This window comes from Camponotus floridanus, unplaced genomic scaffold, assembly GCF_003227725.1.
Source record: "Camponotus floridanus strain SB8 unplaced genomic scaffold, Cflo_v7.5 scaffold12, whole genome shotgun sequence".
Taxonomy (NCBI): domain Eukaryota; kingdom Metazoa; phylum Arthropoda; class Insecta; order Hymenoptera; family Formicidae; genus Camponotus; species Camponotus floridanus.
Window position 1 is genome coordinate 1,202,938 of NW_020229237.1, and position 18,049 is coordinate 1,220,986.

The window sequence follows — 18,049 nt, forward strand, 5'->3', positions numbered from 1 at the left end:
TAAATATTTTATAAATATATTATTTATACCCCTTCTTCTGCGGTTAGTTTCCATTCTCCTAGATTGCCAATGTATCGTCGCAGCTAAAATAAAAACATAATTAATTAAAAAAGATATACAAAATAGGAGAATGAATCAGGTTAATGGACAATACTTAAAATGCAAATTATATATTTTTTAATAAAATCAATAAAATTCTTTACTATCAAAATTAAAATGTTTGATATATGATTATTTACCCTTTTCACTGTTTCAACAATATGGGGATGTTTCTTCAACATTAGAGGATCAATTGAAAGAGCCAAGATATCGTCCATCGCCTGTAAACATTTATCTGTATTTGCTCGATCTAGTCCTAGATTTGATTTTATTTGAGCATCTAATTGTAGGAGTTGAGCCTCTATACGAAGCCACCTAAAAGGATAGTAGATATAAGTATTTCAATTGTAGCATAAATTAAATATATATATATATATATATATATATATATATATAGTATATAATTAAATATATATAATAATCAGTATATCATATGTATATATATATAATGTATAATTAAATACATATCACAACTATATATAGTATAGTCTTATTAATTTTGGTTTTTTCGGGTAAAAGAAGGAAACTCTTAGAAAACAAAAATATATATAAATAAATATCCTCTCCACAGTGTAAGATTTTCATCATTGTACATTTGGTGCATACATTGTACATTTGCGCACATGAAGCTGTCATCTGCACTTGATGTAATATAATTTTTATAATATAGAAACATCGCGTCTCTATTGTATCCTTTATATTAACGTTTTTTAATATAGAAACATCGCGTCTCTATTGTATCCTTTATATTAACGTTTTTTTGAAAACATATGTTGGAGGAAATTATGAGGAATACCAAAATTAACAAAACATACGTTGTAATACATAACAAATTTCTTCCTACCTCAATTTATACGTTTTTCGATGAACAGCACCATCTTTTGTTAAAAGACGCTTCTCATCCTCTGGCACGACTACATTAAAATCTAAAGAATCCTTCACCTGCTCTGGCAAAACCTCACCACTTTCCAATTGCGCTTTGAGTTTCATAGCATTTCTGGCAACCATCCAATCCCATCGCGTTCGAGCTTCTTTACTTTCAAAAGTCTTCGGCCTGTCTATATCCAGCTTAATACCTACATGTTCTCCAGCAAATGTACGAGCTAAGAGAACGCGATTTGATGTATCAGAAGATGCGGCATTTGATACTACCGTTCCATCAAGTATTGATCCTTCATTATTTCTCTCTATAAATAGATAAATGATATTTTAGTAATAGATTATAATTAAAAATTGAGCAGAGTAAAATCTATAAATGCTTACTTTCAATAGCAGCCCTTTTTTTATGCATTACATTTGGTGTTATTTGATGCTCATTAGAATCTTCATTTTTCGCTTTACGACCTCGTCCAGAATGTTCTAAACAGAAATAATACATAATTTTAAATCTTGATATAGCATGATATGGATGGCAAGTACAATATTTCATAAAATAAAATTATTGAAGATTATTTATTATAATAATTAATGCATTGAGTTCGAGATTAATGCATTGATGCATCGAGAATGTTAATATTATTTTAATTTTATTAATCAATGCATTAATTATTATATATACATTGTGCATTAAATTAAAAATAATAGAAAAGTCAATTATTCAATAAAAATACTTTATTACCTAATTTTGTATTAAATATTTACTATATTTATTTATTTATAATTTAAATATTTATTTATAAAATTATAACATAAAAAAAGAAAATATCAATAATAGATTTTCTGAAATTTCTAGGATATAAAAAATATTATATATACCGTTTTTATCCAGATTGGTTTCAGTTTCATCAGAACTAGAAAAATCTGCAAAGCGTTTTGGTTTTATCTTTCGTCCACTACGACTAACTACTTCTTTAGGCGATTCTTCGCCTTGTGAATCTAAAGCAGCTTCCTGTTTCGATGCATCACTTGTGGCTTTCCTACCACGTTTCTTTTTCACTTCTGGAGTATCCTATTATCACATATTTCCCAATGTAACATTTGAATTTTTAAAGATATGTGTTATAAATAATATTGTAAGGAACAATCGCACAAACTATTTAATCTTTAAAAATGTTTGTCGGCAATTCCTAAATTTCTTTTGGAGTATATTCATCAATAACTGTTCTTTTTTTGCACAGTATTGTGAGGCATGTAATAAATACTCCAAAGCTTTTTGTATTAAAAAAAAAGAAAAAACTTACAGTAGTATTGGAGGTAGTCGTAAGAGATTTTCTTTTGTAAGATTTTTTCTTTTCTCCTTCATCTATCATTAAGGAACCAGATTCCATGTCGCTATCTGTAGTACTAGCAGTTGGCAATTCTGTCGTTTCGGCACCTTTGGATAAAACACAAATTGGCTTATTTATAAAATAATTATTTTAATAAATATATCTAATAATTATATAAATAATTATTATTATTAATATTAGTCATTATATAATACCTTTAATGGCTGCAATATCTGCCATAGGCTTATTTCTGTCATTTTTAAGTTCTTGTTCAAGTTGTTGTATGCCCTCATGAAAAAATTTTCGTCGACTAGGTTTGCAAAACTTTGCTTTGTTCTCAATATAAGTATACAACTCTTCAACTTTGCAAACAGCTCTGAAATTAATACCATATTTCATTAAATATCATGAAAATATTTGTCAATATTAGGATAAAAACTAATATATTATAGAGCAATATTACGTTAATATTAAGCAAGCTAAATTTTGCAACAATGATGTTACTTATGACATTACTTACGTTTCTCCTGTACCATAAAAGTAGACACTATATTTAGCATTCTTTGAATTTGGATCACTGACTTTTTCAACCTGTAAATAGATAGACAATACATTTAAGTTACGTTTGTATATAATGTACAAGGTTGATACATAGATACGTGCTGAAAAAAAAAATATATATATATATGTGCGCCATATATATAATACATATATACATATAATACATATATATATATATATACATAATAAAAAATATATGTAATTAGACTTATAAAAAAATATAAATTTTTAGTCGAATTTAATTAATATTAATGTAATATTACGTAAATATAAATAGCGATGCGTCTTATCAATCATCATAATCATGTAAGATACAACTTAGCGAAATATTCATCCTACATAAATCCCGCGCTTTTCTTACTTTTACGTGAGAAACGCGATCTTGCAAAACATGACCGCGTACATACGAGACGATCCGAGACGCAATCTATAAATAATTAATATCCATCTCTCGTTGCGTCATCGTGATCAAATACTCGCGGAAAGCGAGATACGATAACATCGCACGCGGTATTAGACATTTTTCTATTTCGTCGTAGAAGCGTCTAGATACTTACTTTGGCTGGCCATGGCGGGTAACCTCGAACTTTCGCAAACACCTTGTCACCGGCGAAGAATTTCTTCACCAGTTTCACCATGATTGCAGGCGATCCGCGATCGCGGCACCGATCTGTCCTAAGGGTACTCTCTCGCTCGTCGAACGCTGTATTAACGATATGGCGTAGTTAATTTCGGGGCAACATCTCACAAAACACCACGACAACGACCGCCATTTGCACGACACGATACACACATCGAAAAAACACACGCGCGATACGACGCTTGATCCGATTCGTCGTCGTCTGCCCGCGTAAAATCAAGCGCACGATTGTTCGTCAAATACGCGCTCGCCGATTGGCCGCTGTTGACAGTACGTGGAGCCAATCAGCGATCTCCGATATTATCTTGGTTCTCGTCGATGCGACATCAATGTAAATAGCTCGTGAGGTTTCGCGCGATGCGTACGATGATTTTAGTTGGATGAGAAACTGCGGGAAGATGCGCGTGAAGTTTGCGAACGCGTGATTAGGACGCGACTCTCTCAATGGGATACGGGCTGTCTGTTAAATACTACACGAATATTCGGACGACGCATTTATTTCGGATGCGCTCGACGTTTTGAGGGAACGTGCGATGTTGTCCCCGACGACGATCCCGATAACGCGCCATCTCGTACTCTCACCAGGACCGCCGAGCAGAATGTAAGTGCGTATCGCGTTACGTTAGTTTGTAATGCATTACGCGTTCATCCGTGTATTTTCTTTTTCATCTTCGCCGATTTTTCGCGGCACGCGTACGTTTCGCTCTCGATCACTTATCAAGTACATCGATCCTTCGTTAATCTTTCACGATCCGACTCCGGGCCGTTCGATGTTACATCTACCTGTCACATAAGGAATTCTGATTAATCAGTCATATATTACGGATGAGATTTTACATTATTTATATTATATTCTGACTCGTATGTAAATTTGCATCGCGATTTTAATGAATCAATATTTAAATGTCATTGAAGATCTTTTTGTGTAATTATGTGAGAATTAAATTTAAGGAATGACAGAGTTGCAAAAAATACTTAATGAATATAAGGTATATATAAGTATGTTTATTGACAAATACATTTATTGAGAAACAAAATTATACATAATGCGATGAATATGAATTATTGAATGTGACATGGATAGATTAATATTACTTAAAGTATGAAGATATACTTTACACTCAGTGACTTTATCAAGTGCAAATCCAAAAAAAAAATTTGATGTTTACTTTTAAGAACTATACAGATAAATAGTATTTTGTAATTTTCTAAGAGCTAAAAGAAAAAATAAAATTATAAGAAATATTTTACTTAATTTCTTTAATTATTTATCAATTTTTTTATGTTATATATAATAAGCAGATGAACTCAGAATGGTCTCAATGGCAGTGTTTTTTATTACTGCGATGAAAGATGCCAATTCTTAAAGAGCTGTACTTCTGCTGAAGTGGTTCTGGTTCAAGAGGCCTGTGCTAAAGCACAATGAGAGCCATTGTATCAATCGCACTGATCACACTGCTGTGTGGTATAAGTTTAGCCTCTGTCAATGCCACTAGAAAATGTGCCAGCAGAAAAGGAAATGCTGAAAATTTTTATTCGAGACAGAACTCAACAGGTGTACCTGAAAATACATCCAATGACCATAATGTAGGTCATACAGTAAATTATTAAAAAATATGCTCTTTATTACATTTTTCATATTTTGAAATATTTACAAGCATATTGAATTCAAGATTTCAGAACTAAACTAGCTCAAAATCTTGAATTTAATATGCTTTTGTAAATATTTCAAAATATGTAAAATAAAAAATATATATTTTTAGATAAATGAGGATGTCGAATTTGAGGAATGTAATAATTTTTGTCATGCTTTATGGGTAGAGAATAAGACCGCAAATGGTACCAAAATTAAAATTTTATCTCAAGGTATATAAGATTATTTATTATACATAAACATCGATTCATAATTGCCATCTAATATAAATAATTGTATCTGATATATGTTGTTTGTATATCAATTAGGTTGTTGGAAACAGTCTGGTGAACAAAAATGTGAAAATACAGAATGTGTTCCACTTAAGAGATCCTCAAAAGCTTTGAACAATACAAAATTTTGTTGCTGTCATGGAGATTATTGTAATCTTAATATCACAAATTCCAATTCTGCTTCAGATAACTCGGATAATAAAATATCTAACTCTCTTTCATCACAAAAAAGTCAGCCAAGTAAGCTTAATAACATTTAATATCAAAATAAATTACATTATACTTATAAAATATATTATATTTTTATAAAATAATGATGATGGACCAAGGAACATTATTTTATAATAATTTTCAGCTACAGAATATCTTGAACAGTCAAACTCTAAACGATGGGTGCTTATTATACTAAGCATCATAGCATGTATATTACTAGTGATATGTATCATAGCAATGATTATATACAAAACGTATAATAATAATATTTTAGCAAGATTAGGAAAGCCGTTACCTTATAATGATCAGTTTATGGATAGTCCAGCATTAAGAACTGGTACTTATACAGTTGATCACTTGAAACTCACAACTATTGTAGGTATGTCCTTCATTAATTACTATTTTGTAAAATTAATGACATCTTTTTTATCACATTATTTAATATTAAAATTATAAAATATATGTATAAAAAATGTATTCATATATATATGTATTTATGTATAAAATATATATATGTTCAGAGTTCTCTTTTTTTGCAAATTATAATTATAATGATACTACAGGTCAAGGACGATATGGATCAGTATGGCAAGGTAGCATGGGAGATCAAGATGTTGCAGTTAAAATATATCCCTCGCACTATCGCAATTATTTTCAGAATGAGAGAGATACTTATTGTTTACCTTTTATGGAGCATCCATCATTATTAAGCTATTATGGTTTGTATTATATATTTTATTGAAATTAAGATGAAATAAACTATAGTAATAATAATCTAAATAATATAAATAAAAATAATGTATATATAAAACTGGTTTTGATTTTGAAGTCCTAAATTCTTTAATTTGTTTCTAAATCTTTAAGTTAAATAATAAAACAAAAATTTGATTAATATTTTAATTGCAGGTGTGGATGAAAGAATAAGTATGGATGGTAGTGTTGAATATCTTTTGGTATTCAGTTTTGCTGCAGGTGGTAGTTTAACAGACTTTTTACGAACACATACTATTGATTGGATTACATTCTGTAAAATGAGTCTTTCGATAGTTAAAGGACTTGCTTACTTGCATACAGATATACGCAAAGGTGGTATGTATACAAAATTATTTTTTTATTATATTATATTATAAAATTATATAATTAAAATTTTTTTATAGCATAGATTTACATAAATATTATTCTTTTTAGATAAATTCAAACCATGTATTGCACATAGAGATATAAATTCGAGGAATGTATTAATCAAAGCTGATGGTACTTGCTGTATTTGTGATTTGGGTTTGGCGGTTCAAATCTCTGGATCTAAGTATTATTCTAATGGAGAGGAACAGCATGCTGAATTAAAATCAATTAATGATGTAAATATCTAAATATTCATAAAATTTTAAAGATTATGTTATTATAATTAAATTTCTATTAAACTCTAATTCTTGTGCTAGGTGGGCACTTTGAGATATATGGCACCAGAAGTATTGGAAGGTGCTGTTAATTTACGAGATTGTGAAAGTTCTTTGAAACAGATAGATGTTTATGCAATGGGATTAGTTCTTTGGGAACTAGTTACAAGATGTTCTGACATTTATATTCCTGGATCAGAAGTACCACAATATAAACAGCCATATGAAAATGAAATAGGTATACAAATTATATATATACATACATATATATATATATATATATATATATATATATATATATAATCAAAATCTATGCTGTTCTAATACTGTTACATTTTATTTTGTTATTTATATATTGTATATATTTTGTTATATTTTATTTCATAACAAATGTATTTTTCTTATTTTATTTTCTAGGTCTTCATCCAACATTTGAACAAATGCAAGTTTTAGTATCGCGTAACAAAGCCAGACCATTGTTAGAGGGTAATTTAGTGGATAGACCAGGAGTACGTTTGATTAAGGAAACTATTGAAGATTGCTGGGATGCTGATGCGGAAGCTCGTTTAACTGCTTTGTGTATAGAAGAACGACTTTCGGAATTGCAATCTCATCGTGGTAATGTGTTTAATATTTAATGAAAATACATACATTTTACATTTTCTAACAAAAGACTTGTTTTATAGTGACAATGCACTTTACTGATGGAAGTCCAATGGTGAATTCTCATTGCACCGTAGTGCCTTCAACGACAAACAGTCTTTATAGCGAGTCCTCGCATCATGATAATGTACATGTTGTTCAACTTGCATTAAACATGATGCAAGATGGTAATGACAGTGCAATAGCTGAAAACTTAGTTATATTATCACCATCTGATAGTGTTGCTCATGAACACAGTTGTAAGCAATTGATTATTAATAAACGTTATACATTTTATAATACTTGTAATATACTATTTTAATCATTTTTAATCTGCTTGTGTTTCAGTTAAAAATTCAAACGAAGTAGCGACATATAATCACACTCAAACGCTTCAGCCGTATCAAGGAAGAAATCCATGTATGGAGAGAAATTTAATGTTACAATCGGATTCCTTGGATGACTTGGGCTGTAATGGCAATGTTCTCGTCGATAAATCGTTGAAGCATGCGTGTCATGATCAATATAAGATAACTACAGAAGCACAAGGTCTAGTTTCACATGATTACTTAAGTCAACATACTACTCAATTAACGCAACTTAGACCAGCGACGCCTATACCATATGTCCAAAATGTCATTTCCGATGAAGGATCAACTTCTTGCAGTAAGCGAAAACAAACGAATATACAAGACTCATCGCTTCAAGAAAGTCCACGAAAAAAATTATTTGCCTGGCCCAATTTAAAAAAGTTGCTCATTACTAAAAAGATGTATCCGTACAGTAGATATCAAATTGACAGGGAGGATTCCAAATCTAATTTATTATCGAAGCAAAATATTCAAATTAAAACTGTTGAAACAAATGTAACAATCTCTTCTGGAGGAAAGTACGTAAATGGTATTGTTGGTAAAACTTCTACTTCGGCAATGCCGATAGAGAAGAATGACAAAAATACCATGCAAACGGGGAAGCAAAAGCAATACGAGACTGATAACACGACATCTAATGCACGTCCTTCTACTTTACCACTTGTCAATTTAAGAAACAAAAAGACAGAAAACAATTTAAGCAGACAACAGAGCATTGATAAATTTAACGAAGTTTTTAATGTGGGTTCAAATATAAACAATGCGTTAAAAGACCCACATATGAGAATAAAAACGCCCGGTGATTTGCCACCGTCCGTTAGAAAAATTCGTGGCCGTGCGCAATCAACAGCGAGATTTTCTCTTTATGATGATCGTATGATGTGCAATATCTTGAACGAAGAAGACGATCGAAATGACAAAGCCATTTGGAATTCAGTGCCATTTGGTATGGATCTCGGTGATAATGATGGGAAACATTCACCAACGAAACTTGGTACCAAAAATGTTACGTGCTTTTAATCAGATATGATATTAATGTGTTTGTAAAGTCTTTATGTCTATAACTTAGTCAAAGAAAAGAGGAATGTTGTAGGATACCTCTAGCTTCAATTTATGTACAGAGAGAAAGAGAGAAAAAACTTATGTCTATAAGAATAAGTAAGATTTTATACTCAATGCAAATATATATTATTATAATATAGACACAGTAAAAAATACGATAAAATTAAAAAGAAATTTAAAAAAGAATATATTTAGAAATTTATGCTATTCAATTGGTTTGTCATGTTATATTGATAGCATATTTTGTGCATCATGAATGCTTTTGCTGAAGTAGATGATTGAGTATGACAAGAAGTGCACATTACAGATAGAAAATAGAAAATCAAATTGACTTGCGATTTATATTCGCTGAACTAAGAAATGAGTTTATTCGTAATTTTACTTTTGTATACATGATATTTGTGAATCATCCTCTTTATTACCAATATTTCTTTCAATTTGATATTTGTAGATTTAATTAATTCAGTGTAATTGATAAAACATAGACAATCAATATTGACATTTACATCACATCATAAGATATTATTAACATCTCGATGTGTAATTGTCTTTTATTTTTTCCACAACATTTAAAAGACATAATCTCTATGTAATGTGTAAAAAACCAATCTCTCTTAATGTTAATATTTGTAGAATATTCCCCATTTGATATTATTAACTCAAAGACTTATGAAATTATGAATGAAAGTAATGCAAACTTCAATTTTTTATTATTAACTTTATATATTTTACATGAGAATTCGGTTTACTTTTTATGCATAACAAAATATAATTTAAGTTCTAAACAAATTATGCAACAAATTTGTTCATTAATATGCAACGATATTTATCAGATATACGAATCTTATACAATTAATACAAAGCCATTAATATTAATATAGGTGATTATAATTATAAAATAGAAATAGAGTATAAAAAAAGGATATATTTGAGCACAAAGTATAATTGTATCGAGTTATACGAAAATTATTTTTCCTGATCCTGTAAAAGTTCAGTGTAAATACCCATAGTATTAAAAGAAAACTATTGAAATACGTTGAATATACTTGTTATGTTATGTCATGTTATGTTGAAGATATCCTAAATTCTTATGTTACATATTTCTTGCGCGGTACTTTATTCTACATGTTATTATTAACAAAATTAAGATAATGAAATAATGATTATGCAATTCATAATAAAGTATGTCTTTTGTCGAAAATTTGCGTCCTTTCATTTATAATAAAACAGACATATTAGATTATAAGAAATATCTAAATATTATAGGAAATAAATTGGAAAATTTTATGAAAATATTTCAAAAAAATTTATAAGAATTAAATTATTTTATATATTAACTTTTTGTATATTTGTGAAATTATGAATGTTTTACACTTCTTTGATATGCATTTATTAGATGGGTCTTTCTGTATTTCCATCTATGTAATTATTTAAATCAAATGTCTATTCTATTCAATAAATTACATTTTTATTGTACCTCTATTATATATTTAATATTTTTTTTAATTACATAAATTTTTGTAATTAAATTTTTTAAATTTGTATCTTTTTATTTCTGAAAACTTGTATATATAATTCTTAATTACATCCTTAAATTAAATTGCATAAATTAAGTATATGTAATTTATATTTAAAGGTTTTATATTTAGGTTCTTTGTCAATTCAATCGAGTATATGTTGCGTTACGTCATTGAAACTTTGGTTGCAATGGACAATATATGTGATATGTGTGTGTGTGTATCAATGTATATAGTGTGTAATCCCGGCAATGTCGAACATCGCGTGTGCTTCGTGCAACATCGTAAAAAAAATTTTGACAAAAATATTATAACTACAAAAAATTACTTGGTATTAGATAAAATTGATAATCATGACTATTGTGAATATTTTAAATCGTAATATTAATTTAACTCAATTATTAAAGCTACATCCGTTCATCTATGGAGTAAGATTCATAACCTTTACTTTCTTCTAATTGGTTTTGTATTTGTTAAATAGAAAATTTTGCGACTTATGAAAATTACTTTTTTTTTTAGCAAAATGTGCGGTCTTGGGCATCACATGCTAAATTTGCCGAGCATAAACCATTGGAAAAGCTCAGGAATATTGGTATATCAGCTCACATTGATTCTGGAAAAACTACCTTGACCGAACGTATTTTATATTATACCGGTAGAATATCCGAAATGCATGAGGTGAGTTGTAGAATTTAATTATTGTATATTTTTAGTGTTTATTTTTATATAATAGGCAGATAAAATTAACTAAGTTAAGTATATGTTACTACATTTATATTATAATATTTCTATGAAATAGAGATCATCATAATATATACATATATATATATATATATATTATGTTATATATATATATTATATATATTGTTTGTTAGGTAAAAGGAAAAGATAATGTTGGTGCAACTATGGACAGCATGGAATTGGAAAGGCAGAGAGGAATCACTATTCAATCTGCCGCAACATACACATTATGGAAAGATCATAACATTAATATTATTGACACACCTGGACATGTAGATTTTACAGTGGAAGTTGAAAGAGCTCTACGTGTTTTGGATGGTGCTATACTTGTTCTTTGTGCTGTAGGTGGTGTCCAATCACAGACTTTGACTGTAAATCGGCAGATGAAGAGATACAATGTACCCTGCTTAGCATTTATCAATAAATTAGATAGGATGGGTGCAAATCCAAAAAAAGTCTTACAGCAAATGAGAACTAAATTACATCATAATGCTGCATTTTTACAATTACCAATTGGTCTGGAAAGTAATACAAAGGGAGTAGTTGATTTAATTTCTCAAAAAGCAATTTATTTTGAAGGAAATTTTGGGGAAGTTGTTAAAGAGGCTGAAATTCCAAAAGATATGAATACAGGTATGAATATAGAATTAGATCTCAAAGTCATATTTATATGTTTGTTTTCTATTTTTGCTTTACAAAGTTATTATATACAATGTTACATCTTTTAGAGGTGAATGAAAAGAGGCAAGAATTAATTGAGCACTTGAGTAATGTGGATGATACACTTGGTGAATTATATTTAAGTGATACAAAGTTAACTGAGAAAGATATTATGGATGCTATACGTAGGAGTTGTTTGAAAAGAAAATTTACACCTGTATTAGTTGGTACTGCATTAAAAAATAAAGGTGTTCAGCCATTATTAGATGCAGTAATTAACTATTTACCAAATCCAGGAGAAGTAGAGAATTATGCTCTTCAAGAGAAATCTGAGTAAGCATTTTGTATATTAATGATTTTGTATATTGATAATTAATACTTGTGTATATACTATGTACCTAAAGATAAATTTTATTTTATATCTCTATTGTTTATTTTATTAAATATATCTTTATCTTTTATTTTTTATTAGTGGAGAATGTACTAAAGTTTTATTAAATTCTGATCGCGATGATAAAAATCCTTTTGTTGGATTGGCTTTTAAATTGGAAGCTGGTAAATTTGGTCAATTAACGTATTTCCGTTGTTATCAAGGAATGTTGAGAAAATCAGATAACGTATACAATACGAGAACAAGAAAAAAGGTAATTATATATTTACACACACACATACACACACATTTCTTTATAATTTATCATTAAAATGTTCAAAAAGTCTTTAAAAACTATTATGATAATTGTATGTTCTATTATTTTCAGGTGCGAACTCAAAGATTAGTTCGGCTTCATTCAAATGAAATGGAAGATGTGACAGAAGTCTATGCAGGGGATATTTTTGCTTTATTTGGCATAGATTGTGCATCTGGTGATACTTTTGTCAGAGATTCTAAGCTAAAATTATCAATGGAATCAATTTATGTTCCTGATCCCGTGGTATCTATGTCTATACAAACAAAAAATATGAAAGATCGAGACAATTTTGCTAAAGGTATTAGTCGATTTACTAAGGAAGACCCAACTTTGCGTTTCAGCTATGATGTCGATAATAAGGTAAGATTTTTAATATAATAAATTATTATTTTTAGCAAATATTTATATATATTACTAAGACATGTCTCTTTCAGGAAAGTATAGTTTCTGGTATGGGAGAATTGCATTTGGAAATTTATGCACAACGATTAGAACGTGAATATAATTGTCCAATCATTCTTGGAAAACCAAAGGTTTCTTTTCGTGAAACTTTATGTGAACCATGTGAATTCGATTATCTTCATAAAAAACAATCTGGTGGTGCTGGCCAATATGCTCGTGTGACTGGAATTATGGAAGTATGAAATATGTGCATTATCTTTTTATTATTTATATTTATCATATTTATTGATATTAGATATTATTTGCGTATGTACATATAATCTTTCAATAATTTTCAAACAATATTTTATTTATAAAAAAAAATTTCTCTGTTTCTTATTCTTAGCCCTTGCCACCTCATAAGAACACACATATCGAATTTTCGGACGAAACTATAGGGACTAATGTTCCAAAACAATATATCCCGGGTGTAGAAAAAGGCTTCAGAGCTATGTGTGAGAAAGGTATGCTCAGTGGACATAAAATTGCTGGTGTTCGATTCAGAATAATAGATGGTATGCACCATTGTGTCGATTCTTCGGAGTTCGCTTTCTTCCAAGCTGCTCAAGGTGCTGTCAGAGATGTATTTCAAACTGGTAGCTGGCGAATTTTAGAGCCAATTATGTTGGTCGAAATAACGGCTCCTGAGGAATTTCAGGTACAATAATATTGCTTAATATAGTTTATTTTGCATTTATATAATTTATTACCTCTTGGCTACAAACTTACATGTCCTTATATTACATAATTAAATTTTTAAATGATATGCCCTTTATAGGGTGTGGTATTAGGACAAATCAATAAAAGAAAAGGAATTATAAAGTCAACGGAAACGAATGATGAATGGTTCACAGCCATTGCAGAAATACCACTTAATGAAATGTTTGGTTACTCTGGTGAATTAAGATCCACTACACAAGGTAAAGGAGAATTTACTATGGAATATACAAGATACAGTCCTTGCCTACCAGAGGTACAAGAAGAACTTCTTAGACAATATCAAGAATCACAAGGAATTGTAGTAGCTCAGAAATCAAAAAATTGATTATAGAGCATTAGGTATGTCTAGTGAAAAATTGCGCAATATTATCGTGAAAGCTATAAATGTATCATGGTAATATTCATGTTTTATTATATCTAAATATTTACTTAATGTAAACTATTAAGATATAGTAATGAATTAATTTATTATAATAATAGAAAGTTGATGAATGCAATTTGTATAATTGTATAATTGGCAATTTTGACAGAGTGAATGTATTGAGCGGATTAGTTCATGTCGAAAATGTGTGATATATAAAATACAAAATAAATACATAGAAAATAATTTCTAGCTACAGAGAAATGTACAACAAAATATTGTATTGTATTGTATTTCCTATATTGTATTTCTCATTATCTCTCCCGTGCGCGATTTTCGTTTATAACATAAAATTTAGTTTCAACATCAGCTTTCTCTGTTTCTGTATTTTTAAATATATTAAATATATACGATAACGTATTCTCTTTGTCTGTATATATATATATATATATATATATATATATATATATATATTTTTTTTTTTTTTTTTTTTTTTTTTTTTTCAAATCTTGTTTCTTATTTTTTCCCTCCAATGCTTTTATTTTGAATGTTAAAAATGTAATAAGTAACTCTATTATAAACTTTTATCTATTATATTTAATTTAATATATGGAAAAAATATATATATATTAATATATAAATGATATATATTATATATAATTATATATATAGAAGTATAACTGTACACTACTATATGTATACATAAATAAATAAATACTAAGAGACCGAGAGACGGTTGTCATGGCGACGATACAAGATGGCGCTCAGGTGGAGTGCATCGCGGCGCACAGTGCGACGCGCAGCGCGGCCTATCAGTCGCGTCCTGATAGATTGGGGGGGAGGTTGCGTCGCGCGTCTTCTACCCTCTGTCGCGTTCTCGAGCACGAGATCGGAGCGCGTCGCCGCGAGTGTGCTTCGCCGGGGGAGACGCACCCTCTTGTCCTCGGTCGCTGCGTATCGCCAAAGCCGTGCGTGCAGTCGTGCCGCGTGTGCCCGTGTCCGAAAAATGTAATATGGCGATGGTTGCGTCGAACATGAGCGGCCACATACAGAAGCAGCTCACCAGGAGCCTCGAACGAATCCTGGAGGAGGCGCACCTGAGCGGCGAACTCAAACTCAGCGGTCGCAAGCTCAAGGACTTTCCGAAGGTCGGGAAAGCCGGCGCGGCCAAGTACAACCTGCAGGACACTGTGATCGCTGGTGAGTCGATTTGATCCATTTTTTTTCGCTATTTTCGATCAGGTCGATTTTACCAGGAATGATCGTACAAATATTCGCGAATGTCAAGTATACAGAGGAATACGTATACGCGGTAACGCACGCGATTGATCCGAATTCTGTTTGGTGGACATTTTTGTTTGTTTTTGTGTGCGCGCTTTTTCGCTCTCTTACGTCACAAGGATACGCAGGACACGGCAAATTCATAAATACATATATTCGCAAATAATTTTTCGTGTATTTGTAAGTTAACACTCATTGTTAGTTTATTATATTCGTAATATCTATTTCAATTCTCGAAACAATACTTGCTTCGCGTAACTTGAAACATTTTTTTAAAGATTTTTTAAAATTTGACATCATGTGAATTGTCGGTTAAAAATTTTTCTGTGACATCCGAAGTAGAGTATTCCTATCGAATCTGCATTTTCCATAGAAAGATTTATTTGGATTTATTCCTGTCGGAAAGTTTACAATAGAGAGAATTACTTACAAAGATATTATGTTTCGTGTCAATGAATATGTATTATATATATGGAATGCTATTAAATCTAGCTTTTGGTTATTTAACAACCGAATACATATGTACCGTTCGTGTCAGTGCATTGACCACAGAACTTTTAAGCATTACCTAATACGCGTGCACCTGCCAGGTTCTCGACACCTGGCGTGCATTATTCACCGATAATTGCAGCTGATTGTAGAGCTTTAGCAACGTATAGTGCTGGCAGATTTATTAAACATTCCGACGACGATTTGAAAACGCATTTACGAACGAAATTCGCACTTTTATTGCGCATTTATTATGCTTAACATCGATTCTTCTCGAGACTCGTTTCGATTTTACGTTTGAAGTACATATGTGACGTACATAAATATTTATTGTATTTTAATCGTTTTTCGGATGCACAGTGCAATAATTAAATTTGAATAAGATAATCACTTTGACTGATAAAATTTATATTTTATCGATCAAAATAATGACTTTCAACGCATAAAACAATTGAAATATTCAACTGATGTATATACGCAATAGGATCAATAAATAAATGACATTGTAACTTTTATTAACAAGTTACAAAGTAAAAGGAAAAATAGTCACACATTATAATAAAGGAGCATTACAAATAAATTAAAATGGATTTTTTATTCTTCATGACACTTCGAAGAAAAACATCCATGATGTAGATAAATATAATTTAATCATAATACTGAGACAATTTAAAACTAGGATTAAGCGGAACGAATATTTACGGGTTAATTCGTTTCTCTTGAAATAATTCCTGCAGATATTAAAAATTCTTCTTTTGATTGTGCTATTTTTGCAGTTGAATTCCTACGTGAAATTCAAATTTCAGATGAGCAAAAAGAATGTAAAAGCTTTTACAAATAATAGTCACATCAATACTTTTTAACAAAAAAATTAGGGAAAAAAATAAAATAAAAATAGAAAATTACGAACTTTAAGTAAAAATTCACAGAAAGAATACAAAATTTAGACTGACATATTTCATTATCATATGCAGAGACAAGACATGTGTGTGTGTTTATATCGAAATAAAAACATATCAAATGAACACAGACTGCAGAATATAAAACAGACTACAGAAATGTAAACTCGTGGGATCTTTATATAGCAAGGTTTATACAACATATTTATACCATGCTTTTTTTCACTTGCGAGACAAAATAATATGCAAACATGACATACAATCTATGTAAATAACATATTCTTAATATCTTAATATATCTTGATTAAATGATGTAGCGTTATGTTTTTCCATTGAAAAGTCAAAGTACAAGTTACATACAAATTTAATTTACATACAATTTAATTACAAAAATATTAATATATAAAGTAAATATCTCTCCAAGTAATTTTAATATTTTCTCTTTTTTTCAATATTTCTTTTCCTTGTTGATTTAAAAGTCCAAGCAAATTTAGTTACGACAAAAATGTTAGTAGTAAATATCTACAAATAATTTTAATATTTTTGCTTTTATTTAAAACATTTCTTTTCCTTCTGATCTCATCCGCGTAATCGTAAAAAGAATCAATGTGACATAATAGTCTCGAAATAGAAAGATATGAAAAAATGAGAAAGAACCGCGCTCTGAAACGAAATTATGCGCCAAAGTTATGCATCCGCGGAGGGACTTATTTCTGTCGCGCCGTGTATAAACATCGTGTGCGCCAAGAGCGTGCAATCGTGTCCGCAACTCTTTCGTGTCGTGCACAAAGGAGACTTTCCGCGCGTTATAATTTTCCCGCCCGATAGATCGACGTCCTGGTTCTCCTTTTATCACCGGGGGTTCGGTCTGAACGTGCCGCAGGAACCGCGTTATCTCGGCGCACCCAGTGTTTCCTGTCGCTGTAATAAATACATGTCGAACAGCCGATAATATTCCAAGAGTAACGAGAATTAAGTTCGCTAAGAATGTGCCAAGTTTCGACGTTGTCGATACGTCGCTGACACTTGACAGTAACAAAACTTGCAAAGTATCGACAGACGTTTCGTCTTTGTCTCTCACGCTTATTTCATTAAGATGGAATTACTTCAACTGTCGCTTTTGCATCTGCGAT

The 18,049-nt window shown here is 30.3% G+C and overlaps 4 protein-coding genes across 8 annotated transcripts in view; 3 read left to right on the plus strand and 1 right to left on the minus strand.

Moving 5' to 3' along the window:
- Positions 1–3,678, minus strand: part of LOC105258974 (PC4 and SFRS1-interacting protein) — a 51,462-nt gene extending 47,784 nt beyond the window's left edge. The window contains exons 1-9 of one of the 2 annotated variants that reach the window (XM_011270591.3): positions 3,425–3,588; positions 2,827–2,897; positions 2,522–2,682; positions 2,280–2,413; positions 1,855–2,047; positions 1,363–1,458; positions 944–1,286; positions 240–414; positions 30–83 (exon numbers count right to left, since the gene is read on the minus strand). In XM_011270591.3, the coding sequence (XP_011268893.1) occupies positions 30–83; positions 240–414; positions 944–1,286; positions 1,363–1,458; positions 1,855–2,047; positions 2,280–2,413; positions 2,522–2,682; positions 2,827–2,897; positions 3,425–3,505 (1,308 nt within the window). In that variant the 5' untranslated portion in view covers positions 3,506–3,588. Of the gene's footprint in view, positions 1–29; positions 84–239; positions 415–943; positions 1,287–1,362; positions 1,459–1,854; positions 2,048–2,279; positions 2,414–2,521; positions 2,683–2,826; positions 2,898–3,424 lie in introns of both variants that reach the window. The other variant, XM_011270594.3, reaches the window with a different exon arrangement.
- A 186-nt stretch (positions 3,679–3,864) lies between these two features.
- On the plus strand, positions 3,865–10,319 carry LOC105259096 (bone morphogenetic protein receptor type-2). 3 transcript variants are annotated; one of them, XM_025415361.1, is made up of 12 exons: positions 3,865–4,112; positions 4,810–5,094; positions 5,271–5,373; positions 5,470–5,673; positions 5,789–6,025; positions 6,210–6,365; positions 6,553–6,735; positions 6,835–7,004; positions 7,086–7,281; positions 7,461–7,661; positions 7,730–7,945; positions 8,034–10,319. In XM_025415361.1, exons 2-12 carry the CDS (start codon positions 4,930–4,932, stop codon positions 9,074–9,076), a joined length of 2,874 nt encoding a protein of 957 aa, XP_025271146.1. In that variant the 5' UTR covers positions 3,865–4,112; positions 4,810–4,929; the 3' UTR covers positions 9,077–10,319. The 3 variants fall into 3 exon arrangements, with proteins under 3 accessions (XP_025271146.1, XP_025271145.1, XP_025271147.1); XM_025415360.1 differs by having other exon boundaries at positions 3,865–4,108; XM_025415362.1 differs by having other exon boundaries at positions 3,865–4,108; positions 5,921–6,025.
- A 535-nt stretch (positions 10,320–10,854) lies between these two features.
- On the plus strand, positions 10,855–14,638 carry LOC105258977 (elongation factor G, mitochondrial). Its single transcript, XM_011270611.3, has 9 exons — positions 10,855–11,063; positions 11,155–11,313; positions 11,511–12,009; positions 12,105–12,369; positions 12,509–12,680; positions 12,795–13,085; positions 13,160–13,363; positions 13,513–13,824; positions 13,945–14,638. Exons 1-9 carry the CDS (start codon positions 10,989–10,991, stop codon positions 14,209–14,211), a joined length of 2,244 nt encoding a protein of 747 aa, XP_011268913.1. The 5' UTR covers positions 10,855–10,988; the 3' UTR covers positions 14,212–14,638.
- Positions 14,639–15,000: 362 nt separating this feature from the next.
- LOC105258978 (leucine-rich repeat and calponin homology domain-containing protein 1) overlaps positions 15,001–18,049 on the plus strand; it is a 38,311-nt gene continuing 35,262 nt past the window's right edge. The window contains exon 1 of one of the 2 annotated variants that reach the window (XM_020029918.2): positions 15,001–15,447. In XM_020029918.2, the coding sequence (XP_019885477.1) occupies positions 15,261–15,447 (187 nt within the window). In that variant the 5' untranslated portion in view covers positions 15,001–15,260. The remainder of the gene's footprint in view (positions 15,448–18,049) is intronic. The other variant, XM_011270612.3, reaches the window with a different exon arrangement.

Bases quoted from the DNA above. Each gene is read 5' to 3' on its own strand.
- LOC105258977 (XM_011270611.3), top strand. From the start codon at position 10,989: ATGACTATTGTGAATATTTTAAATCGTAATATTAATTTAACTCAATTA. The intron at 11,064-11,154 runs GTAAGATTCATA...TTTTTTTTTTAG, and splicing joins TACATCCGTTCATCTATGGA to CAAAATGTGCGGTCTTGGGC. The intron at 13,364-13,512 runs GTATGAAATATG...TCTTATTCTTAG, and splicing joins GTGTGACTGGAATTATGGAA to CCCTTGCCACCTCATAAGAA.
- LOC105259096 (XM_025415361.1), top strand. From the start codon at position 4,930: ATGAGAGCCATTGTATCAATCGCACTGATCACACTGCTGTGTGGTATA. The intron at 5,095-5,270 runs GTAGGTCATACA...ATATATTTTTAG, and splicing joins ATACATCCAATGACCATAAT to ATAAATGAGGATGTCGAATT. The intron at 7,946-8,033 runs GTAAGCAATTGA...CTTGTGTTTCAG, and splicing joins TGTTGCTCATGAACACAGTT to TTAAAAATTCAAACGAAGTA.